Raw genomic sequence first — 25,054 nt, 5'->3', positions numbered from 1 at the left:
CAATTTAAAAGCAATACATGTTATTCCACAACATTTTTAGTGGCTGAATATTACTCCATACATAGTAACATCATAATTTATTCATTTTACCATTACTGGACTTGTAAGTAATTTTCAATTATAAATAAAATTTTCAATTATAAAATATTGAGACTAAACTCTTGCATACTTCTATATTACTTCCTTAGGATAAATTTAGTTTCCCTTGCACTATTTAAATTACTTTTGAATTATATTAAACTTATTGCTCTTAAATTCATAAAAATTATGTGCTTCCTAAAAAATGTTTAAAGGAACTACTGTTTTCAAATTTGTGGTTTTCCCCCAAAGCAGTTTAAATGGCTTTAAAAAGAAAACAATCATATGCTATAGTAAATTCCAAATAAAAGCCCATTTTTATGAATCTTACCAGTTGTAACAGAGCGAAGTTTATCTAATACACCATGAAGCCTAAAAGAAAAAACAAAAATATGTAAAGCTTCCTTTAATCAGGAAAGATTTTATTTCAACTGTCACTCTAAATTGATAGACATTATAGAATCGATCTTCAGATAAATATTGACAAATGGTACTAAATGGGTTAATGGATAAAATGGTATTAAATTTTTCACATTTTTTAAAAACGCCTTTATGTGAATATTATAAGAGCTAATAAAAAAATCATATTTTTTCATTACTGTTTTCAACATCTGTGCTGTACAAAAATAAGGGCGACAATATGATCCAATCACACAGTCCTACTATCTACAAACAATGTCATTTTGTTTCATAAGGACTAAAGACACGATGTAATTTACAGTAAAAGATGGGTGTACGATAGCTTACTATTACAATTGTTTAGATACAGTTTCAATTAATTTTATCTACTCATGGTTTCTGAAAAAACTTTAAAATCTCAAAATATACTATCACATTTTACTGTTATTATTTACAAAACTAATGCTGTAAATAGGCACAGACTATAATCCTGCTGATAATATAACCTACTTTACTTTCAATAGTTACATACAAGACAAATTTGCCTTACAATCCTTTCAAAAGGCCATGTGTCCTGAAACACCCGAAATAGCTCATCATTTTCCACCCAGAGTCCAACCACAGGCCACCGTCCTCTAGGATATAATTACTGCAGGACCCCAAAGAATCAGGAGTTATCTGTTTGGGACTGGTGTCAACGGACATTTAACGTAGGAAAGCAAGGTGCCAAAACAGACACCATCACTTGCATCAGTACATGTTAGAGGACTGAATTGAACAGGTCATTTCAAAGAGAGCTTATGGGGCCAAAACCAGGAGCTCTTAACCCTTGACCTGATTTAAGTTCTCCATAGGATGTAACAGACACTCAACAGTGCTGTTTTCCTAAAGAGAAAAAAGGAATAATTTATGACAAAGTAAAGTTGAATTAATTTGACTTTAAATTAAAATTCAGTAGCAGCCTATCAATGTAAGAATTTGTCTAAGATTCCATCCAAGTTACCTGAGAAGGGACCTACGAGGCCAATGCCCCGTATTAAACCAGTAGACTCAAACCTAGTTACCTAAAAGTTAAACTAGAAGTCAGGTCATAAAAATGAACAAAAAACAAATACCTGAAATGCTTAAGACTTAAAAAAAAAAAGTACTGATGATAATGATAATTTCCCCAGTCAAAACACCATGATCTTTATTTGGGGGGGCGGGGTGGGGGGGGCGAGTAGAGTAAATTCTGAGGACAAACTGCCAATGAGTGGGTTAGGTCACACACACATGATGTGCCAAACATTTATGTACTGAAACACCTCAGGATTGACCACTGCACTCCATGTTCTTCAAAACAAGTTCTGTGAGGAATTTCAAGACAGCTTCCAAAAAGTTGTAAAGCATGTATTTAACCTCCTTGGGGCAAAACACCTTCAAGACAAGCTTTTGGTTTAAAGGCAGGAAGTTAACCAGCTTTATTGATATTCCTCCTTAGTGTCTCCCATTTCCTGTCCCAGTCTCTTGCCGTTCAAATTAAGCAGGCCACCCTGCTCACCTGCCTTCTGCTCCGTCACCCACTCGTGCCGTAACCGGTGATTCCCAGTGTCAGGGGCCAATACTTCCTGCTCTCTTCTCCACTGCATCATCACCCTGCCCTAGCCCTCGGTACACCTTAAACCTAGTACCAGAACCCGACCTGCCATCTTAAATTGAATCTTATGCTTTTAGTCAGTATTCTCAACTAAAGGCCTATGTGATTTGAAAAAGGACATTGAAAATTATAATATTAACTTATATTTGAGCACAAAGCTGCCTATTTTAAAATTCCAAACTTCAGCCCTGGCTGGTGTGGCTCAGTGGATTGAGCACTGGCCTGGGGACCAAAAGGCTGCCAGTTCGATTCCCAGTCAGGGCACGTGCTTGGGCTGCGGGCCAGGTCCCCAGTTGGGGGTGTGTAAGATGCAACTGATCAATGTTTCTCTCACACATCAATGTTTCTCTTCTTTTCTTCCTCCTCTCCCCTCTCTAAAAATAAATAATTAAAAACAATAAAATAAAATTGCGAACTTCAAAAAGTTCTGAATTAAAAAATAAAACAAAAATGAAAAGGCTCTTTAGGAAGTCAACCCAATCCAAAAAGACTTCTGCAACTGAGTCAGGCTAGAGGACAGGAGTGATAAAATGTAGAAGTTTATAAAAGAAACACAGTAACTACAGTTAACATACACTAAGGACTCGCTATGGCCAGGCACAGCTGTGAGCACATTACATGTATTAGTCCAGCCCTCAGGAAGACCCTATAAAGGTGATCCACTATTCCCATTTTCCAAGTGGAGAAGCCGAGGCAAGAGGCAGACCCAGGACTCAGCCATGGCGGCCTGGCTCCGGGGGCTGTGCTCTCCTTGCTCACGACCTGCCTCTCCACACTGAATATGACTCTCTCATCAAGAGCCTCTTTTCAGACAGAGTAGCTACTCTGACTTGTGCCACCTTTGGTCTAAGGGATAAATATTGAGAAACATACCATACGGTGAATCGAACTGTGTTGTTCCCTAGAAACAGGGACAGGTCCTCTGTCATTTGGTCCTGACTTTTCTTGTTGGCCACCATCACCATAATGTAATCAGGAAGTTCTTCATCTATTTAAAAGGAAAAGTATATAAACACTTTATATTTTCCTCAATATTTTCTATTTAAAGTTGACATGCTTAAAAATATAGGTGTAGCTCTAAGAATTAATCTCAGCTCTACTGGAATTATGTTGGACAAGAAAGTATAGCTTTTTCCCGCCTCTCCATTCTATAGGTATTTAAATTACTAGAAGGATGAGAATTGGAATAACGAATATGTACAAAACTACATATTCTGAATTATAGTATCATACTTGAGAGTGCATACATTTCCTTTGTCTTTTTCACGATGGTCATTAATTTCAGAGAAGCTTCTAGAAAGCATATGAACAGTCCTCAAAAAATAACCTGAGTTTTGTTTGAGTGTTTGTTACTTATTTCTCAAGAGAACACTTTTATCCTTGGTAAATTTCAATTACTCAGGGTAACAACCTTGCAGCAACATCAAATAAATTAAAATAAAAAATCCTACATCATTTAAAAATTCAATTTTATTAAATCATTTCAATTCATTGTTTTATACCAATACCTTCCCCTATACAGTGATTGTGAGCATGAAATCTAGGACCCAAATCAACAAAAACAAAACCCACCATAGAAAGAAGGTAACAAAGCAAAAGTCACTTATGAGGACTTTAATTTCTATGAAAAAAGTTCTTTCCACTTCTTTAATACCTTAAATACTCATAATATTTCTATGTATGCAGAAATGTTCACTTCCGAATCAGAAGTACTATCAGACATTTATTTCAAGGAGAAATATCAAAAATCCAGTTCAAGAAAAGCACAACTATATTGAGAAATCCCAATCGACAAATGGAGAAGTCAGAATATCTGACAGAAGCAGACAACATGTGAGGAGATATAAGGACAAGTAGCTGGTCATTTCTTATTTTCTTTGTCGAGTAGCAAAGGACCCCCACTGCTTTCTGAAAATTTTAGTAAATAACCCTTGTGACTTATTTACAGAAAGTGCACCTACTATGGGCTGCCACTGGTAACCCAGGAAGAGTCAACAAAGGAACTGGAATGCTCTGGCAGTTTGGTTTCTCACCCTTATAATGCTGGTGATGAAAACAAACAGACCGGGTTTTCCGTCACTATATGTTAGGTCTGCACTTTCTAAAATTTTATAGAAATAAAGTCAGTGGTTGCCTGGGTGGTACAGAGTGTGGGCGGGAAAAAAGGGTGAAGGCAGGGATACAAAGGAGCCCCAGACACTTTTGAGAGTGATGAATATGTTCATTAGCTTGGTTATGGAGTACCCACGTTAAGACATACCAAATTGTACACTTTGAATATGTGCAACTTAATGTATAGCAAGTATACCTCAACAAGCTGTTAGCAATTTATGGTTTTCTTAGTAGATACAAAACAGAAAATAAGACTAATGAAAAATGTTCATGATACATTTTTACAGAATTCTAGATTTCTCAAGTTCATTTGAAATCTACATACTAACAAAAAAAACGTAAAATTTTGAAGGTTTCTGTAAGCTCCTACCTCTAAAATGTGAATGAAATACTGTGCTAAATGATAATTGTCACCTTATTGAAATGCTCCATTTTCAACAGTCGCATGAGACCTTATCACTCTTAACAAAAAGGGCTGTTCACCTTTGCATCCTGCCCAATGCCTTGAAAAGAGGTAGTCAAATATTTACTTTTTAAAATGTCTTGTAATTTTTAAACTAGTTGACGTACAATATATTAGTTTCAGGTGTACAATCCAATGATTAGACACTTAAAAAGTGATCACCCCAATAAATCTAGTACCCATCTGACACCATATAGTTATTACAATGTTACTGACTATATTCTCTATGATGTACTTCATATCCCCATGATTATTCTGTCTAATATTTATTAAAGGATCATTTCAATAAACTTAAAAGGTTTCCAGGGCTCTCTGTAGCACAAGAGAGGAATTAGAAAGTGCCCTTTTCAGAAGGACAACTGTGCACAAACAAATCATTTGGCAGCTAACTGTAAACATAAATAACACAGTTTTATTTCAAAAAGCATCTATTAATGGTGACCTCTGTTTACCCACTTCATCAACACTAACCAAAAAAACCAGGTTCTCTGGCAGGCCACCAAGATAAAACTAATACGAAGTCTCTGCCCCCAGAGAAACTTCACGTAAAGAAACAAAGACAAACGAATTGAAAAGCTGTGTTAACGTTAATCAAGACAGATTTCAGTGGAATTCCAGTGGAGCATCCAGGAGGGACTACTGCCTATTTATTAGCTCACCAAGTTCCTAATACAGTTAACATAACAGAAGTTATTAAGGACCCAGAAGTCTGAAATCTGCTACTAACGAGCTCTATTTAGCCCTCTCAAGACTCCTCTCTTCACCTGTAGAAGGAGAAACACTACTACTGGTCATCCCACTCCAGCATGATGTTTAAAACAAGTTGAACTATATGAAAACACTTTGAAAGCTATAAAATACATGGTACTTTTACCATAATTACATTTCTTTAAAAAAAAAAATTTTTTTAGAGGGGAAGGGAGGGAGAAAAAGAGGGAGGGAAACATCAATGTGCGAAACACCCATCGGTTGCCTCTTGCACGCCCCCACCCAGGACCTGGGCAGCAACCCAGGCACGTGCCCTGACAGGGAATCAAACGGGCGACCCTTTCAGTTTGCGGGATGACGCCCAACCCACTGAGCCACACTGGTCAGGACTTCAATTACATTTCATACTGAACTTTGCTAAGCTTGTAACCATGTTTTTTTTTTTAGGCTCAAAATTCTTGTTTTGAAACTTTTCATAAATGATAGGATTCATCGGTAAGATTGAATTTAAACATTAACACGTCTGTTATTTCATATGACAGGATTAAAAAAGTTCTAAATGTATGTTTTCTGTGGATTTCTTTTTAACCCAAGTCATGTTCCTGGCACGTAGCTGGCATCCATTAAGTGTTGAAATGAATAAAAGAACAAATCAATCCTGGTTCAGTTTCATCTTTAACCTTGTGAGCCTCAATTTTCTTACCTGTTAAAAGTCCCCAACAACAGATCACTTATGTAACATGTCCGACATATTGCAAATTAGCAATTCTCAAACTATCTGGTCTCAGGCCTCTTTTACACTTTTAGAAATTATGGATGACCACCAAAGAGGTTACATTTATGTGAGTATATATCTATTGATAGTTACCATACTAGAAATTAAAACTGAGATTAAAAAAAAACCTTCTATTAATTCATTTAAAATACACCTATTAAATGTTAACAATAAACCCACTTATATTAACAGATATTTTTATAATATTCCAGAACAAAAAATTAGAGCAAAAATATTTTAAAAGTTATGTTTCTGTCAATCTCTTCAACATCTGGTTTAAAAGACAGCAAGATTCTAATTTCTACTTCTGCATTTAACCTGTTGTGATATGTTCTTCTAACTGAAGACTGTAAAGAAAATCCAGTTTTAAACATATGTAGTTGGAAAATCAAGTATTTTAAGAACCTTTGCAGATAATGTGGATATTGTTTTGTGATATTACACCAAAACTCAACAAGTGGTAGTTTCTTAAAGGTTAGCAGTAATAAGAAAACTAAAACTGTATCAATAACTTTTTTGTATTGTTACAGGAAAATCCATGGTTCCATCCTGGACTTTCAGTGGATCCTTGACCCTTGTATAATTTCCTAACACCAAGTGTTGGTCACTTGAAAAAAATATCAGTTCACTGAGTTTTACAAACCATGTTGATGCACATGGTTTTATTATACAATAAAAGAATCACCTGTGAACATCACCATTGATTTAATCAGAAAGTCTCTGAAATTCTGGGAAGCTGTCAAGTTCACTGAGGCAGACACAGGTTTTCCAAAACTCTAATTTTCGTTTGAAACCTCAACTTTTGTCATTGGCAACAAAGTCTATCAGTTCTTTACCTCTGCTCACTTTCAAGAAAATGTCTGCCAAATACCCAAGTGTATTCCACTAACTTAGCCCTTATAAGTTAAAATTGATGTTCCATAAAAAAGGTGGCTAGTTCAGTTCTCAACTCAATCACCTTTTTTCTTTCTTTTTTTTCACAAATGCTTTTTCTTAAGACAATCCATCATGTTTCAGTATCCCATAGAAGTATTTCGTAAGTATTTCCTATTTCCTCACACTGTATATTTAAAAATGTATTCAAGGGTCAGGATTTCAAAAATATATTTGTACTGCTTCATCAATCACATTAAGTGAAACGGGCTTCTTCTTTTTAATTGCAAGTGGAGGACTGATACAGAATTATGATGGTTTCTCCTAGAGTTTGGTGTGAGATCTTCTTTCTTGATTCAGGCTCGAGTTCCAGAAGTTTTACCCACCAGTGCGTCTGCACAATCCAAACGGCAGCACAATGAAAATGGCAAGTACCCCATCAGTATTAACACGGAAATAATTCTGACTTCGGAGACCCTTGGAGTCTCCCACACCTTGAGAAGCACTATCAGAAATGATAGCTATTATTTTTATAGGAGGCATCAGCTTTGCAAGCCAAAAAGACCAAGGTCTCAATCTTGCTCAAGCAAGCACTTAAGGCCTCAGTTTCCTTGCTTGTACAGTTGGGGATATTACTACTCACCTTCCAGTGTCCTCCTTGGATTATCGTGACCTAATGCACATACAACGCTTAAGCACAGTGCTGAGCCCAGAGTAAACACTCAAATTAAACAAATCACCAAAGAATAAAGAGAAAGTGAACATATTAACTGTGAGGAGAGCAAGAGACAGGAACAGGAAAAAGAAATGAGATCTGGAAATAAAACTCAATGAACCATGGCAGAAGCAAATGCCAGAAAACATCAAACAACTCATATGCAAAATAATTCTGAAAAATGAAGATCAAGAGAAAAGTAAACAAAATAGGAAAAATAAAATACCACAGTGCCCAACAGAGGAAGCTAAACAATTTCAAAACAGAATAGAAGAGGGGTTTCAAAAGAAAAAAAGAAAAGAAAAACAAGGTTGGATACAGAGCCTTCGATTAAAAATAACATGGTTAGGAAAAGAAGTAACCAGGGAACATCAGAGAAGGGTCTCTTCGAAGTCGGAAGTACAATGGGGAAAATGCACTTACTGAAAATTAGCTGCAAACTCTGAAGTCATTAGGCCAACAGCAACACAACTTACCAACATAAGCTCCTAATTCTTGCAATTTCCCCTTAATGGCACTCTGAGGGGGGGAGAAAGGTAAACGCGCGTGAGCGAGGGGAGGCTCTAGGAAAACAAACCTCCTCCGCAGAGCGGAGGCGGCAACTGCGGGGGTGCGCGCACCTCCTGTCCCCCGCGCGCCTAGGCTGGGGCGGGAGGCGCTGCGGCCCCCTCCGCTGTCGCTCCCCGGACCCCACTCCGCGGCCCCTCCTCCGCCTCCCCTCCCCCCTCCCCCCAGGCCTCTCTCACGTACCCCCCTGCCCGCCCCCCTCTCCCGCCTCCCCTCCCCCGTCTCCCCGACCCCGTGGCCCCCTCCAGCAACGACCCGAAAGCGGCTCACAGCGAAGCTGAGCACGCATCTCACTGGTCCATGGCGCCCTTTCCGTTTCCCCACGGCTCCGCCTGCCCCCAGACCCGAGGAGGCACCGATCGCCGGCGACCAGGCCGCAGCATCCAGGCCGGGCCCACCGTCCCCGTTACTCCTGACAACCGTGTGCCCGCCGAGGCCCGGCTTCCCGCCCCCGCCCAACGCGGGCCTCACCCGGATCTTGCGGCTGATCTCGGTACCGATCTCCATGGCTCCAGGGCGTGCGGAGAGCTCGGCACCGCGTGGCGCTGCACTTAGTCTGAGCCCGGAGCCGGTTCCCAGCCCGCAGCCCCGCGGCCACAGCCACTGCCGCTTCTGGCCGCCCGGTCTGCGTGACCCGCCCCCACCGTTCCGGCGCACCGGAGCCAGCCGAGGGGAGCGCGCCTGCGCCTGCGCCTGCGCCTGCGCCTGCGCGCACCTGGGCCTGCAGAGCCTGCGCTCCGGCGCCCTCTGCTGGCAGCAGGGAGAGCAGCGGCGTGCGCAGGACCTCGGCGTCTCTTTTCTCGGGGCACCTGTTCTTCCCTTTTCTTGCCCCCACTTATTAACTGTACTCCCCTTCGGAAGACGCAGACGAGTTGAATGTGAAGAGAAAAGATCCATGGCTTTGGTGTGAGATCCGAATTCGAATCCAGTCTTCACTTCACTGTTAGTATGTATTGGTCTAGAAATGAAAACTTTTTTTTTATTTTTTAAGTTACAGTTTACATTTAATATTATTTTGTATATAGTATAGCGGTTAAACAATCATATACTTTACGAAGTGGTCTCCCGATAGATATTTAAACGATTGAGCCTGTTTTCCTACCTGTAAAATAGAGCCTGCCTCCTAGCGGTTGCATTATAATTACACTTGGAGGGAAAACGCAACGTTCAGTGCTGTGGAACCCGTACACCATCACGCATAGTCCTACGTTTGACTCCGCAGCTCCCCCGGTTCTCCTGGGTCTAGTTCTGACTTCTCTCTCTCAGGTTCATCAGTGGCCTTTCCCCAAGACTCAATCCTCATCTTCCTGCTGCTCTCTCTCTTTGACTCTCCGTTGGGGAGCTCATTCTCAGGGCACCAACTCTTACCTCTATGCCAAAATACCCAAATTTTCCATCATCCCTGAGTTCTCACCTAAAGCCCACTCCCAGATTACAGATAACGACAGGCATTTGTGTTTTCTCCAAATTCAGCACATCAAAACTGAAATAGTCATCATCTTCCCCTGAGCTCACTCCCCACGTCCCTATTTCTATCTTAATTCTCCCTGTTCCTAAGCACAAAACCTTGGCATCAGAACAGGCATAGAGAGAGACCTCCCTTCTCCCCCATAGCTACTAATTCCCGAAGTGGTCTTTGTTAGTTATCCATTGCTGTCAAGCAAATGATCCACACTTAGCACCTTAAAACACACACATTTATCCTCTTGCAGCTTCCATGGGTCAGGAATCTGAGCACAGATCAGCTGAGTCCAGGGTGTCAGAAGGCTGCAGTTCAAGTGTCAGGCAGACTGTGTTCTCACCTGGAAGCTTCACTGAGGAAGAAGCCCCTTTCAAGCACATTTAGGTTGTGAGAATTAATTTCCTTGAAGCTTTATGAGTGAGGTCCCCAGCTCTTTCCTGGCTCTTGACTAGAGGCCACCCTCAGGCCATAGAGGTTGCCCAGTTCCTTGCCATGGCTTCTTGTCCAATAGTTGCTCAGTTATACATGTCCTCAAAGAGAGTCTCTGGGCTCAGGAAAGACTCGGTCCCTCTTTTAAGGGCTTTCACTTGATTAAGTCAGGACCACCTAGGGCCTGACCCCCAAATTCAGCTGATTTAGGGTTTTAGTTAAATCTGCAAAATTCCTTGTCTTTGCCATATTCATTAGCTTCAACCAAGTCATAGGAGCTGCCCACACTCAAGGGAGGGGACTATACAGGATGTGAACAGCCGGGACGGAAATCATGAGGCCACCTAGGGTCTGTCTGCCATGTGGCTCTTCATCTCATATATCTATTTCTTTTTCTTCTGAATTCCTACAGTGTCTATGTGGGACCTGCTTCTATGACACAATGTTTATTTTATTTGCACATGTCTCTCTCCTTGTGTGTGTGTTCTTGCTAACAAAATGATAAACTCTATTTTCTGAAAGTGTCTTTCAGGATGCCAAACATATAGTTAAGCACTTATTAAATGTTGCAGGATAAAAAAAAATGCCTAAGTTACAAATGCCTTCCTCATGGATACATTCAGTGATCATGTCTTCATTTAACATTGATGAGATGCAGTGGAGCGGAGTGACTGAGAACAGGGACACCGGAGCCAGGCTGTCTGGGTTTGAATCCCAGCTCTGCTACTCCCTCCAAGAACTTAGGCAGATTGTTTATTCCCTCTGTGCCTCAGCTTCTTCACCTGTGACGTGAGTATGATACCAGTTTCCCCTTTCGTGGGGTGATGATGAAATGAGGATGAAATGTTAATATTTGGCAAGCATTTCGAACTGTGCATGGCTCATAGCCTCACTATGTTTGTTGATTAAAAATTAAATGCCTGCCGTGAGCCAGACACTGTGTTAGGAGCCAGAGCGCAAAGATGAGCAAGACTATATTCATGATACTCACAATCCAAAAGACAGGTACACTGTTCCTGTTTCTGTTTGCTTATCCACCATTTCATAACTGAGAATGAAAACACATGCTTTTCCATTCCTGGGTACAAAATTCTTAGCCAATATTTAGATAACATTGAAAGAATACGTTAGCTCTGGCTGGGGAGCTTAGCTCGTTAGAGTGTTGTCCGATATGCCAAGGTTTCGGGTTCAATCCCCAGTCAGGGCACATACAACAATCAACCAATGAGTGCATAAATAAGCAGAATGACAAATTGATGTGAGTGTCTCTCTCTTCCTCTCTCTCTCCAAAATCAATCAGTAAAAAAAAAAAAAATTTTTTTAAACAGCTCTTATAAAAAAAGAATAGATATGATAAAAGAATAGAGAATGTTTTCATTAAAATGTATTCAGAATAGGGAAACTTCTGTTACAATTTATTCAAGAAAGAGTTTACTTTCGGGACAATCCATTTAAAACTGTTGAAAGAGAGACTAGCAGGCTGCTTAAGAACGCACATATTTAGATCTCAGGAGTTACATGGGCAGAACACAGAAGGGGCAACTATACTAAACTGATCGTGTTCAGTGGTCTGGTGCTTCGCTGGAAGATGCGGCTTCACAAACTGTATCTCATCAAGAGGAAGACGATCAGGATGGTGCCCTGAGAGAAACATTCAAGGGGCCTTCAGCTTGAAAAAGACTAAGCTGGGCTATGAGAATGACACAATTGGCTCTAGGGGAGAGAATGAAGACTAGATTGCAATGAACCACAGTGCTGGCTAAGAGAACTCTGGAATGTCTTTCAAAGAGAGACGACTGAAAAGAGCATAGGTTTTGAAGTCACAGAGGCCTGAGCGCTAGTCCCAACTCCACGGAGCCCTAAGCCCTCTAACACTGGCCTCCTGGCATCTCCAGCCTCCTCTCTGGGCACCATTCCAGCTGGATGTTGTACATCCTTTGTAAGTATATGTTGGGGGTGAGGGACTGGGGGTGGTCCCTTCAGCCTGGAATGCTTTTCTATTATTTTTCTTTCAATGCTTAGTAAACTTTTATTCGTCCTTCCAGACTCAGCCTGGAGCTGATCACAACGATAAACCAGGTAATACCATTCCACTTAGAATATATGAGGTCTGTCCAGAAGGTATCCAGCCATGTAATATGAAATATGGGAACATTTACTGAAGAAGATACAAGATGAAAGAAACATTGTACACAGGACAATGATGCCTCAGTCCCCTTCAAAGTAGGCACTTGGGACCTCACTCAGTTCTCCCAATCGCCATCAGCTGCCCTGTCGTATTTTCCTGAATCTCATTGACAATCTGAAATCTTTTCCCTTTCAAAGCTGGTTTTAGTTTTGGGAAAAGCCAGAAGTTGTAGGGTGTTAAATCTGAGCTGTAGGGGGTCTGAGTCACCTGGGTGATTTGATGTTTAGCCAAAAAACTCTGCACAAGATGTGATGCATGGGCGGATATGTTGTCAAGACGAAGCTGCCAATCACCAGTTGCCCATAGCTGCAGCCTTCTGAGTTATCCAGATAGTTTCCATGAGGAATGTCCAAGCTTAATGCAAAGTTTGATTCAGCGTCATTGCTCTACTCGCCCAGTCATTTTGAATGTGGTGTTCACACAATACACAGGCTCACTCAGCTGTGTCTACTGCCCACAGTGAATAGTACAGTGAAGCAGTCATTGTTCACGCATGTGCATTCCAGTCCACTCTCCTTGGCTGCCTGCATACACTGATGTCATGCAAACCGTTCTCGTTATGTTAACAATGGCTGGACTTTTTCTGGACAGACTTCATATACTCATTAGAATATTAATTTGTCTACTCTACTAGAGTTAGATATTCACATGTTTCTCCCATGGCGAGTCTTTGAGTACAAGGCTGTGCATCTTATTTACCTTTCTCTATGTACAATAGCATCTGTCTTCCAATAAATATGGGGTGAACGAACAAGTTTTTTCAATAGTGGATATCACACGGCATGTTGGCCCTTGGATGAAAACCCTTAAGTGTTGGGAATTACAGTCATAGCAGTCATTTATGCTTCTGAGGCTGACATACTTTTCTCCATTTGTGTCCACTTGAGCAAGTATATTGCCAACACCATCATTTCTCTGATATTCAGGAGAATTTAGCCTCTAATTTCTCAGTCTTTTGCAGCTGAAAAAGTGCTGTACCTGAGATGGTGTTGAGTGTGACAGGCAGAACACACAGTGAGGGTTCAGAGACCAAAGGAGAGTTAACCTTTCTAGCTCCGACTCCCACACTTCCTCCCCGAGACATTATTATCAGCAGTCCCTCTCTGTATTGCAGTTCGCTTACCGTGGCCTCACTGTATCGTGGGATTTTAAAAAATATTATATTTAACTATTTATCGCGGATTTTTCACTATATTGTGGGATTTTGCAGTACTGTATACATACGTTGTTAAAGTTATATAGGTTTAAGAATGTAGAATAAGTGTAAGGTTCCTACTTTGCAGGGGGAGGGGGGGTCTAGAATGTAATACCTGCAGTAAGTGAGGGAATACTGTAGGAGGCATTGCAGCCATTTCATTTAGATTCTTGCAGATGATGGGAATTTATACAGTGAGGTACAGTGGGTACTCACCAAGCTGTCAAAGCAGATCAATTTCTTAACTCCTATAGAACTGGTAGTCAATGCACCATCCAAACCACAATTTCCTTCCCTTTTATGGAGCATCTTCTTAGTACAAGACTTTCTTTTGTAAGTTCTTATTTATTTATTTTAATAAAAATTACCTTCGTATGAAAAAGTATTGATAACATGCCACTTTCCAGGTAACAAGAGGAGAACAATACAGATATGCAATTGCTTACTTATCTATAGACTATTTCTAAATGGATACATAGCATTACCGTGACACTGGTTACCCCCAGCAGAGCTGGGTATCTGGCAGGCAGGGCGGGAAGGAGACTTTTTACGTATATTCTTTTGTATCTCTTGGGGGGGGGTCAAACCTTATAACTTCACTTCCTTCCATACAGACAAAAGTGTTACGTGTAGCACTTTGAAAGGGTTGCTCAAGTGGCTTCTCATGAGGATTTTACTGTCAAATGAACATGACTGAGGGAAAACAGAGCTTAAGTACTCGGTCAGCAAATGACACTTGGGGATTATGCAGGCAGAAGTGCAAGTCAGTTATCTAACCTTGGGTTTTATGATCATTTGCTATTTTTAAAATTCTTTTATTTTCTTCCCGATTCAATTAACAAGTGTTTATTTAGTGCCCACTCTGCAGAATAGTGTCCTAGGAATTTTAGGAGATAGAAAAACAAGCCTTCCTGAAACAGTTTTTAAAGTTCTCGCCAAGGGTGGAGATCACTGTGGAATGGGGCGGCTAGAAAGTTGTCTTGGAAGCCGTGAGCCTTGAATTGAGGTTTGGAGAGCACGGAAGGCTTAAGCGAACAGGAGGGGGCAGCAGGATCCGCGGGACAGGAGAAACAGCTTGGTGGTGGCCTTTGGGAGAGGAGAGAAATAAGGATGGTCTGAGAGGCTGAGGTCAGTTTAGGAAGGCCCCAAAGGTCAGGCAGAAAAGCTGACTTAGCCTTGGGGGTCCCAAGACAGAGGTTAGCCTGGTATTAGCCTGCAAACAAGAGAGAGCTGAGAAACAAGAAGCAAGGAGACCACCCTTGTTGCAGTAACCCGGATGTAAAATGATGAGGGTTTGGATTAGGATGGGGGAGGGGGTGTTGAGGAACAGAGAAAGAAAATTCGTGAGATATTTCAAAGGAGGAAATATCAGGTCTTCATGACAGGCCAGGTGAGAAAGGGGGACGAACCACGCAGCATTTCAATTTTTCTAGCTTGGGAGACCAGAAAAGTGACTCATTTTCATGTCTCTTTCTTTTCCTCACACACAAATTGAGCCCCTCATAGTATCCAGCTGAGATATCAATTACAAACATAATTGATTTACTATTTTCATTAAAAACACATGTAATCTTAGATGCCTTTCGCTCCATGACCTACCCGAATCCTGCCCAGGCTTTGTTCTTCCATTGCACTCACACCTCCCTCTATGATGGCGCTCACCGCTTAGGCCTTGTGTGTACTGTGTGGTGTGTAGGAGTGTCTATCATTCAAGAACCACGGCTTATTGTAAGCACTCAATAAGTGTCTGTTAATTGTTGAAGAAGAAAATGAGATTTAAAGGAGATGTAAGGTAAACAAGCTTTCCAGAAACAACAGTATTTTAGAAAATCATTTACCTAAAAGCATCTTTGTTCCAAACACTTAAACCACATGCCAAGTAAAGATCAAACACCCTATTGTGATGATGTCGGAGTCACAGTTTTATTCCTTGGCTAAGTGTTGCAATACAGTAATAGCAAAATAGCACAGTGTAATGAGACCATATAATAACAAGCATTGCTAATAGGGGGTAGAATTAAATGGAACATAACATATATTTTCCACAAACTACAGCAAAGTGATCACTTTATTCTCATTTTATAGAAGAGGAAGTATGCACAGAGAGGTTAAGAGATTTGCACAAGGTCACCAGCTAGCAGGTGTTGGCGCTGATTTTGAACCTAGACATCTTGTCCCTGGAGTCTGCATCCTTAATAGCTCTAATTTTGTTTTGCATATGAATATAACTTTTTCTTTTTGAGACCCACAGGTTATTTGAGGCATATCAACCTTTTTTAGAGAAAGGAGACTTTCCCATCCAGTACTAGTGTTTTTCCTTTCTTATGGGGTATATCCTTAGACGGGGAAAGCTTGGGAGCAAGAAATAGAATGTTTACATTGTTTTCAGGAACGTACAAGAGTAAACGAAAAACTCCAGCAATAATAGGATTTTACAAACCACCTACTAACACTGGAATAAAACTCATATCCCCTTCCCCTCATTTGTATTAAAAGGCTTTCTTTATTTGGAAACTCTTAAAATAAGCGGTCATATGATTAAAAAAAGAAGCGGCGCGCCCCCTCCCCGGCGGGCAAGCGCAGCTGTCCGCGCCTCGTCCGCGCCTCCCCCGCGCCCCGCCGCCCGCATTCCAACTCTCTGAGGTCACGGACCGCAGCCGCCTCCCCAGATCCGCCCGCCCGCCCGGCCCGGCCGCTCCGCTGCTCCGGCCGCGCGTCCCGAGCCCGTCGGTCGGTCTTCCTGCCGCCCCGACCCCCGCGCGCTTTCTTTGTGCGCCGCTGCTCGCCGGCGGGTCCCACCTCCAGGCGGTGCGCTTCGCCTCGCCTCGTCCGCCGCCGGACTTGCCCAGGGGAATGGTCTACAGGCCGAGTTTTTGGAGACAGGAAGTGTGGTTAACGAGCCCCATGAGCGCGCCGCGGTGCGGGCGCGGCAGTGGCGGCCGCGCGGCGGGGCCCCGGGAGGCGGGCCGCTGAGCAGGGCGCGCGGCCCCGAGGATGCGGGAGCGGGAGCAGGTGAGGGCCCGGGGCTCCGGCCGGAGGGTGGAGGGCGGGCGCTGGGGCCGAGCGGTGGGGTGTGTCCGCCAGCCGCGATCCCAGAGCGCGTCGGCCAGCCCTGGAGGACGGGTCCCGGCTACGGACCGAAGGAAGGAGCGTAACAAAGAGCAAAGTCTTCTTTTCCAGGTTCTCGGTGATCTCCTTGAGTAATTTCTAAAGGAGATCTTGAACGTCTGTTCAGAACTCCTCCTCTGTTGCGGCTTGATCTGGATCAGGGTTTTAAGTCTTAGGCATATCTGTGCCTCTCGGAATATTAAGTGCGAAATTTGCCCGATAACTTAGGCGAGAAGAGGGGTAGGGAAGGACTGTTCGGTAATGACTTGTTTTGTTTTTGGAGTAGAGTGTTTACTCTGGAAAAAAGAATTCTTGGGTCTGCAAATTCCGACTTGTGATTTCTGCAAATCCTCATTAGAAGTTCTTGGCATGTTCGTCTTATTTTCTTTTTTGCTGAGAAAGCCTTATAATAATAGCGTATGTTCTCAAACATTCAAGACACTCCGCGTGCTCCCAATGACAACCGCTGTATGCCTACTAGTTGCTGACAGTTTTTTTTTATTTATTTTTTTTTTTTAATGTCCGATATGACAGTAATTTTACTCTGAAGATGGTTGTCTGTTTTGTTTCCAGGGCACTTGGTTCTCGAGTATCTACGTATAAATGTTTGGTCCATGAGAAACATAGTTTGATTTACTGCTATAGATCTATATATTACTCTAAGAATGTCATATATTCTCTTTTAGTGATTAGTTTATTTTAAAGCATCATTGGCAAAGTTACAAACAATGAAGACCTTATCAGTAAGGGAGGAAACTACAGGATTCAGAGCTAAAGTGCATTTGAGAAACTTTTGAGAGGGGATGTGAAAAGAAAACATTAAAATGAATTTACAAATATCTCCGACTGTCTTTTGAAAACTTGAACAGAATTTAAAATGTATCTGTTTTCTTATTACATAACAGCATGGTTTTGTAGAGAAACAAAGTATTCCAGTTTTTTCCTTCAAAAGCTAATTACAACTTGTTTACTTGAATAGTTAGGTATTTTATAACTCCAGACCCAGCTTCCTTTCAAATTATTCCATACTTATTTTACTCCTGAAACATACTCTTCAAAAAGCATCTTAAATGTCTGCTTCTCTACTCAAACATTTATAACATTGTTTTAACACAGTAGGTTTATATAAACAAACAAAAAAGTAAACTCTTCTTATGGATAGATGGGGGGGGGGATGCACCTGATACATACACAAACCCTCAACTTTTAAAATTACCTCATAACATTTACAAACATAAAGAAAACACATTGGCTTTTTTCTTTACCCCTGATGCTGTAAAACATTTCAAATCTCAGGGACAATTGAGTTTTACTTTTGAGTTTACTTAATCAGAGCTTAAGTTAATAATTAGTTGTGTCCTATCTACTGCCTTTAAGGTATAGTTCTATCTTTGCAGTGAAGAGACTACCATATTTGAACACCCTTAATACAAATATTCATCTTGCCTCTGCATATATGCAGTATTTTATCTGTTCATCTACACTGCTAAATCCTGTTTCCAGTTACCACAATTTATATACAAAGCTGAAATCCTTCACCTCGTTTCATGAAAGGGTATTTAGAATATATATATATTATGTATATATAATCTTTTAAAATGTACACAAACTAAGGTATTAAGGTTTCCATTCCTTGATTTTTTTTCATTTTTTGCCTCAACTTTCTAGTTTATACTGTAACATAGCAAAGAACATTGAAAACTGCAGGTGGAGACCATAGTATTTATTTTCTATTTCCCTCCCTAATATGATGCTTTTACCTACAGAAGGCACTCAGAAATGCTATTAACAGTGCTTTAAATAGTTCTGGTTTTCTTTTTTTTTTCCTCTGGCCTTCCTCCTCCATTCCTTGTTTTTAACTTTTATTTTATTTTGGCTCTTTGGGGATAACCAGAACTCAAAAACCAAAATAAAACCAGAACATGAGGAACAAAAAAGCCAGACAGAGAAAACCGTGGTTGGGTCCTTATCAGAGATACAGTCCTGTATGTAAATATAGCCATGCCTGTAATCTCCTTAAGGGCAGCGATGGTTTAGGATTCGCCTTAGATTTCTCACAACGTTGCCTTGCACGAGGCACAGTACACTTTTGGGGAATGCAACTACCAAATGTTGTTTGGCATAGCCTAGTGTAATAGCTAAGCTGTGTTCTCTAGCTCTGCCAGCCCCCAGCCACGAGTGCCCGTCACCTCCGGGGCTGGGACGCGGGCAGGAGAGCAGACGAGAGCACTGGGAATGCGGACTCTGGGGTCCTCTCCCAGCTCTTCCCATCCTAACTACGGAGCCGAGAGGCCTGGGTTCTGTGTCTGCCCCTCCGCGCGGTTCCCGACCCAAGTTCAGGGTCTCCAGCTACTGACTGAGTCATCTTCGGGGGCAACCTCTGCTCAAAAGAAATCGGAGGACGTCAACTATCCCGGGATTCTGTGGACTCTTCCAGGGGGAAAACACCGGCTGATGTAAAACGCCTACTTGCCGCTCACGGCCGACCTGCTGCAGCTCGGGAGTTCCCACCACCACGTGTGATTAGAGACGCTGCGAATCGCGTCCTGTATTTTGGAGTCCCGAGGCTCCAAACAGGGAATCAAACGGACCGTGCCCAAACCTCCCCGCCACCTGTGGGGGCTCGAGCTGGACGCTTTAAAAGTTCCCTCCGGGAGCAGCCGGGCCGGACCGTCCCTCGCCCGTCCGTCCGGAAACTCGGCCGCGGGCCGAGGGTTCCGGGTCCTCGGAGGCTGCGCGCTGGCCGGGCACGGCCGCCTGCTTTTCCGCGGGAAGTCGGATCGCGAGCTCTCCGCCGTGCTCCTAGCGGCGTGGGCTGGCTGAGCCCCGGCCGCCCCCTCGTTAAGCCAGGATGGCGTGGAAGTCCTCGCCGGCCTCTTTTGGGCTGTCGCTCCACTTAGGTGCAGGCCTGCCGCCTCTTGAGGCATCCCACCCGGAGGGGAGCCGTGGCCACGCTTTCCAGAACGTGCAGGCTCCTGGTGGTAATCGGATAACAAGCAGTTGTAGGGTGTTTTACGATTTGTTTGTAAATAAATCAACCTGATGACATCCGTGTTCAGAAACCAGAAAGGGCTCTACAAATGCTTGTTAAGCGTTTCACCTCGTTTGAACCTCAGAGCTGCCATATGTTAGAGGGGATTATGCCTCATTTGGGTTCAGGGTTAATTTGCCTTTGGTTCTGAGGCTTGAATGGAGCTCTTCTGGAGGTGTTCTGTGTAGTTATCTCACCTAAGGACGAAAGATCCTCGAGTTTGGAGTATTGGGGAGGTGAAAAGAGTTAACTGTGAGAAAACAAAACCTTACCTAACAGACACCTTAAGTTAGTATGCTAGCTACTCAATTTGGGATTATAGTCGTGCCAGCAACTTCCTCATTCAAGCCTGAAACAGCCACCGTTTGGAGGAATGGGTGAAGGGTGGGCCTGACCAAGGGTCTAACACAGCTCTGATGTAAACTTCCTCACTGTCTCCCAGATCCGGTTAATGCTTCTTTTCTCAGATGAGAGGGAAAGCTTATTCTTTGGCTGTAAGTCCAGAGATGCCGTTGCCCGTGTAACCAGTGTTCCTCTCTCTTCAGCACTGGCGTGGATGCTCCCTTCGCCTGGCCTTTGGAGACTCAGTTGTGTTTTAATGGCGGCAGCAGCTGCTGGGTGAGCAGCCTGAGACTGTGCAGTACCCCTCCGGGCAGGAGGGCATCATCCTCCTCCTCCTCTGGAGCCACCCCTGCCTTGGTGGCGGTGCTTTTCCCTCGTTACCCCTCCACTCTTGAAGAGAGAAGAAGAAGATGCCACTGCCATTTGGATTGAAACTAAAACGCACCCGGCGCTACACGGTGTCCAGCAAGAGCTGCCTGGTTGCCCGGATCCAGCTGCTCAATAATGAGTTCGTGGAGTTCACACTGTCAGTGGAGAGCACTGGTCAGGAGAGCCTGGAGGCTGTGGCCCAGAGACTGGAGCTGCGGGAGGTAAGTCCCAAAAAAGGCTGCTGGCTTCTCTCTTACTTCCCAGCTGCTTGAATGTATGCTGGCTGTGCATTCTCAAAACATGTTCCTGGCCATGGTACCCTTTTTTCTTTTTCTTTTAAAGATTTTATATTTATTTTTAGAGAGAGTGGATGGGAAAGAGAAAGAGAGGGAGCGAAACAGGTGCGAGAGAAACATTGATCAGTTGCCTCTCACATATCCCAGGCATGTGTCAGAACAGGAATCGAACCTGGGACCTCCCATTTTACAGGCTGGTGCTGAGCCATACCAGCCAGGGTGGCCATCATGTATGAGTTGAGCTTGCAGCCCACATCCTGAGAATAAGGAATGGATACAGAACAAGGGTCTTTTCCTTAGGGGTACCCTGTAAAAGAATGAAAAGTGCCCAAGTTTTTAAAATGTTTATATGTTCTCCGAAAATGTAATTCAGAATCAAGTATGAATGCATTTTGGATGACCAAGTTTCCTTTTTCTAATATTGAGTTGGCCAAAAAGTCCATTACATACGATGGCTCTATAGCAGTGCTCAGCTGTTTTTAACTTCATTTAAAATAATTTAGTTAAATGTATTGTGGCAGCTGTCGTATCAGTGTGCATTTAAAAAAAAAATCAAAATTGGTGAACTTTTTGCGCAGCCATTTTAGAATTGAAGATGGAAGAAAATACGCAACCTTTTTGGCATATTATGCTTTATTATTTCAAGAAAGGTAAAAATGCAACTGAAGTGCAAAAAAAATAAAAAAGGATTTGTGCAGTGTATGGAGAAGGTGCTGTGGCTGATCCAATGTCAAAAGTGGTTTGTGAAGTGTCTTGGTACTATTGACATTTTGGCCAAATAATTCTTTGCTGTGGGGCCGTCTTATGCATTGAAAGATGTTTAGCAGCACCCCTGGCCTCTACCCACTAGAATCTAATAGCGGGAGACAGCCAACATACTAAGAATATCCAGATCAATAAAGTTATTGGTGAAAATGAAAAATATATCTTTTATGTTATGAAAAAAACCATACAGACTTTCTCGCCAACCCAATATAATCCCAGATGGGTCATCCTGATCTAGTACAGTGTATCGACTTCATTCATTCATTCAGCATTCATTGTTTTCCACTGGCCAGGCCAAGATTCTTGAGACATATTGCCTGAGTTTGAATTCTGGTCGTTTTAACATTCGTCAAACAATTGTGACCTCTCCGGGCTCACTTGAACCATGGGGATAATAGGGGTTCCTCATTCCCAGAGTGGTTGTGTGATGTAATGTGCATGTAAAGCTGAGCTCTAATAACTAGACTGTTATAGTAATCATAGGGAGGTTCGCCATGGAAAACCCCTAATCTAGTCAACAGGAAGTTGTAGAGTCCTCAAGTATTCATGTAATGTCTTAAACTTAAAATATTATGTAAACCCTGTGAGGAATAGGGCTGTAATTAAACCTAGGACCCTTCCATCCTTTGGCCATCTGGTTCTAGGGTAAGAGAAAGATGGAGAAACTGGTTTTTCCACATGAATGCCTATCTTCGTAATTGGAAATCCTGCTGATGTTTTAGTTCATAAAAAGTCGGCAATAAACTGTGCCGCTGGTGACCATCCAAACATTTGATGATTCCGTATTGAAGACTTAAATGCCAAGCGCACGTGTATTAGGGAGCATCCTAGTGTTGATATCAGGAAGGAAACAGGCCCGACCCATGCTATGGTAGGGGATGGAGGATGCTCTAGCCAATAGGAAGGGGCAGCAAAGGGAAAGCTTCTCAGGGTGAGCGATGTCTGAGCTGGCACCCGAAGGGTGGGGGCGAGGTGGCCCTTTCAGGGACTGGAAAAGACTGTTCCAACAGAGGAACTGGACAGGGCCAAAGCCATGAGGCAGGTGATCTACCTGGAGTCTGAAGTGGGAGCGGAAAGGCGGAGAGCAGGGGGTCTTGTTAAAGGGTTGGGCCTGTCCTCAAAGTAGTAGGGAAGTTAGTGAAGGGCTTTGGAACAGGGGTGTGGTACGATTAGTTTTGGGGAAGAGTGAGCCCTCCGGGGAATGATTAGAAAGGAGTAGTCGTGGTACAGATGTTGGTCTCTCAGATTTGGATGGGGATGGAGAAAAGTGGGTGGAATCTGGAGATATTCAGCACCCACCTCCTGAGTGTTGCAGAAGGGCCAGCCAGGAGTCCAGGTTGATACTTAGGTTTCCAAGTCAATGGTAGGGGCTATAACAGAGAGGAAACATTAAAGGAAGGGTGGGTTTCAGAAGGAGAAGGGGAGGAGTGTGGTGAGTTTAGTTCTGAAAGGATTGACTTTGAGATCCCAGGTGAGACCTTGAGCAGGCAGAGGGATAGCTGGGTCTGGAGCTCAGGTGAGAATCCAGGCTGGAGGGAGAGACTTTGGAATTATCAGCCGAGGTCGGTTAATTAATGGAAGCCAGGAGAGCATGTGAGGCTGTCCAGGAGAGAAAAAGATGTAACAGGCCCCTCAGGGTTGAATAGAGGAGGGGGAGCCTTGGAAGGAGCCGGAGATGGAGCAGTCCTAGGAGGAGAAAGTAGCCCAGAAGAGCTGGCCTTAGCCACCACTCCTGTTTACGTGCATTTATTCCATTATTTTTGCTTCCCTCACCCATTTTTCCTTTTTCCCTATTTTGGTTTCTTTTTCCTGTAATTTCTTCTTCATGCGCCGGGTCTGCCTACAACCACGACAGAGTCAACATCTTGAGAAACTGTGGTTAATGTATTTTTGTACCCCGAGTACCAGGCCTGGAATGTGCTCAGTAAATACAGGTTGAACTGAACCCGCAGGCGTTGCCTTCATTCTCTGTTAGGGGAGAAGTCGAGGTCCAGTCGTTTGATGTTATCAGAGTCAGGAATAAGCAACTTCATGCAGCTGTGGGTATATGATGATTTTTTAACAGAAGGGCGTAGAGGGCGTTGAGAGGGAACAGATGTCATCCCTCGAAAACGCCTTGTCCCTGCACAGCCTGTCCCACCAATTCCAACATTTGATGACAATCATGGTTAGGAACTTGGTTTGTAGAGCAACATTTTCATTTGAAAGCTTCAGAGGGTGTGCTCTGTAGCATGGAAACAGATGGCTCAAGCCCCGGGCCTAATCTCACGGGATGACTGTTCAGAAATAATCCGAGTCAGCAACACCTGTTCTGAGTTTGTGTTCATACGTCTCGGATAAGATTCATACCAAGAGATACTGGCCTGTTGCTGTCTTACAGTATTCTGCCATCAAGCAAACTTAGAATCTCCATAGTATATAGATTTGGCTGATTAAACTGGCGACTGCCCAAATTTAAATTGGGGGAGAAAAAGTCTTTACTTTTCTTGCTTAATTGACTACCATTTCACGTTTATGATGCCATTTGTAAGGTACACAATCATATCCTTATATCCACAGGCTTCAGTTACATCTGTCGTATTTCATATCTTAAGCTGGATGTGTGGGTAAATGATGTTTATTTTTTACTCCTCATTTTTTTGTCTATTTTGTAATACATTAAGAAACTAAAAACAGAAAGGTTAATAAACTTATATTCACTTTAGTTGACTTAGATTGTTAACTGTTTTCCAAATTCACCGTATTTGAGCTATGGAAAAGCGACCTTTAAAAAGAAGAAAATAATTATCCTCCTAGGAGACTATTGCTGTTTATTATAGCAACAGCTTCTCAGAGAACTGTTGAAATTCTCTGCATATCACACGTTCTGAGGTTCACAACACTTTCAGGAGAGGTCATGAAAGTCTTTATAGACCTTGAGCAGAATTAGAAAAACTTCTCTCCAGCCTCGAAAGTATACGTTCTGGAGGTTTGATGGAAGTGGCGAGACCAGAGGGTGTCAGCTGGACACAGCCGCTCCCACGGGGCAGTATGACCTTGATGGAGTCAGCGTGTTCTAGAGTGCAGTGGTCACCAGGCTGAACAACCTCGTGTCTCAGGGAGTGGGACCTGTGTTAGCCCTGCTCACCGACGATGCCGTGTGAAACCAGGATGCGGGCTTAGTGATGAACCACGAGCTGTGGAGCTGCCATGGTGTCCCTGTAGGCAGGCTGCTTGGGAGCCAGGGCGAAGAAGTTGCTTGGTGAGCATGAATGAGTGAATGGAGGTTGCTCTGAAGACGTTACATATCTTCATAAAGGGGAGCCGTGCTCCGTCCCAGACCAGACAGGCTCCTCTGATTCTGGGAAGTTTTTCGGGGCAGTCATTCGGTGGGCATTTGCCTCCTGAAAAAGACCGTTTGACAGGGTGATTAAGACATTTGCCAGCTGTATCAGAAACACCTGGGTTTGGATTCTGGGGCTGCCACTGATTGATTAGTTGTGTGACCTTGGGCAAATTACTTAATTTCCCAAGCCCTATGTTTTTTTGTCTCTAAATTGAGAA

General features: G+C 42.9%; 2 protein-coding genes and 1 non-coding gene across 7 annotated transcripts in view; 2 read left to right on the top strand and 1 right to left on the bottom strand.

Moving 5' to 3' along the window:
- ZC3H14 (zinc finger CCCH-type containing 14) overlaps positions 1-8,980 on the bottom strand; it is a 36,716-nt gene extending 27,736 nt beyond the window's left edge. For 4 of the 5 annotated variants that reach the window (XM_090271276.1, XM_090271277.1, XM_090271279.1 and 1 more), the window contains exons 1-4: positions 8,798-8,980; positions 8,236-8,278; positions 2,987-3,101; positions 410-450 (exon numbers count right to left, since the gene is read on the bottom strand). In XM_090271276.1, coding sequence (XP_090127402.1) covers positions 410-450; positions 2,987-3,101; positions 8,236-8,278; positions 8,798-8,833 — 235 coding nt within the window. In that variant the 5' untranslated portion in view covers positions 8,834-8,980. Of the gene's footprint in view, positions 1-409; positions 451-2,986; positions 3,102-4,639; positions 4,718-8,235; positions 8,279-8,797 lie in introns of those variants that run through there. The other variant, XM_090271278.1, reaches the window with a different exon arrangement.
- Positions 1,257-1,378, top strand: LOC150017146 (small nucleolar RNA SNORA25). Its single transcript, XR_016510343.1, has one exon. It is a non-coding gene; the product is annotated as a small nucleolar RNA SNORA25 (small nucleolar RNA).
- A 7,307-nt stretch (positions 8,981-16,287) lies between the features above and the next one.
- The window catches only part of PTPN21 (protein tyrosine phosphatase non-receptor type 21), a 64,677-nt gene continuing 55,910 nt past the window's right edge, over positions 16,288-25,054 (top strand). The window contains exons 1-2 of the mRNA XM_090271275.1: positions 16,288-16,612; positions 20,285-20,671. Coding sequence (XP_090127401.1) covers positions 20,492-20,671 — 180 coding nt within the window. The 5' untranslated portion in view covers positions 16,288-16,612; positions 20,285-20,491. The remainder of the gene's footprint in view (positions 16,613-20,284; positions 20,672-25,054) is intronic.

Source organism: Furipterus horrens, unplaced genomic scaffold, assembly GCF_987537825.1.
Source record: "Furipterus horrens unplaced genomic scaffold, mFurHor1.1.pri manual_scaffold_3, whole genome shotgun sequence".
NCBI lineage: Eukaryota > Metazoa > Chordata > Mammalia > Chiroptera > Furipteridae > Furipterus > Furipterus horrens.
Note: the sequence above shows the minus strand (reverse complement) of the source record. Positions and strands in the feature narration are given on the sequence as shown.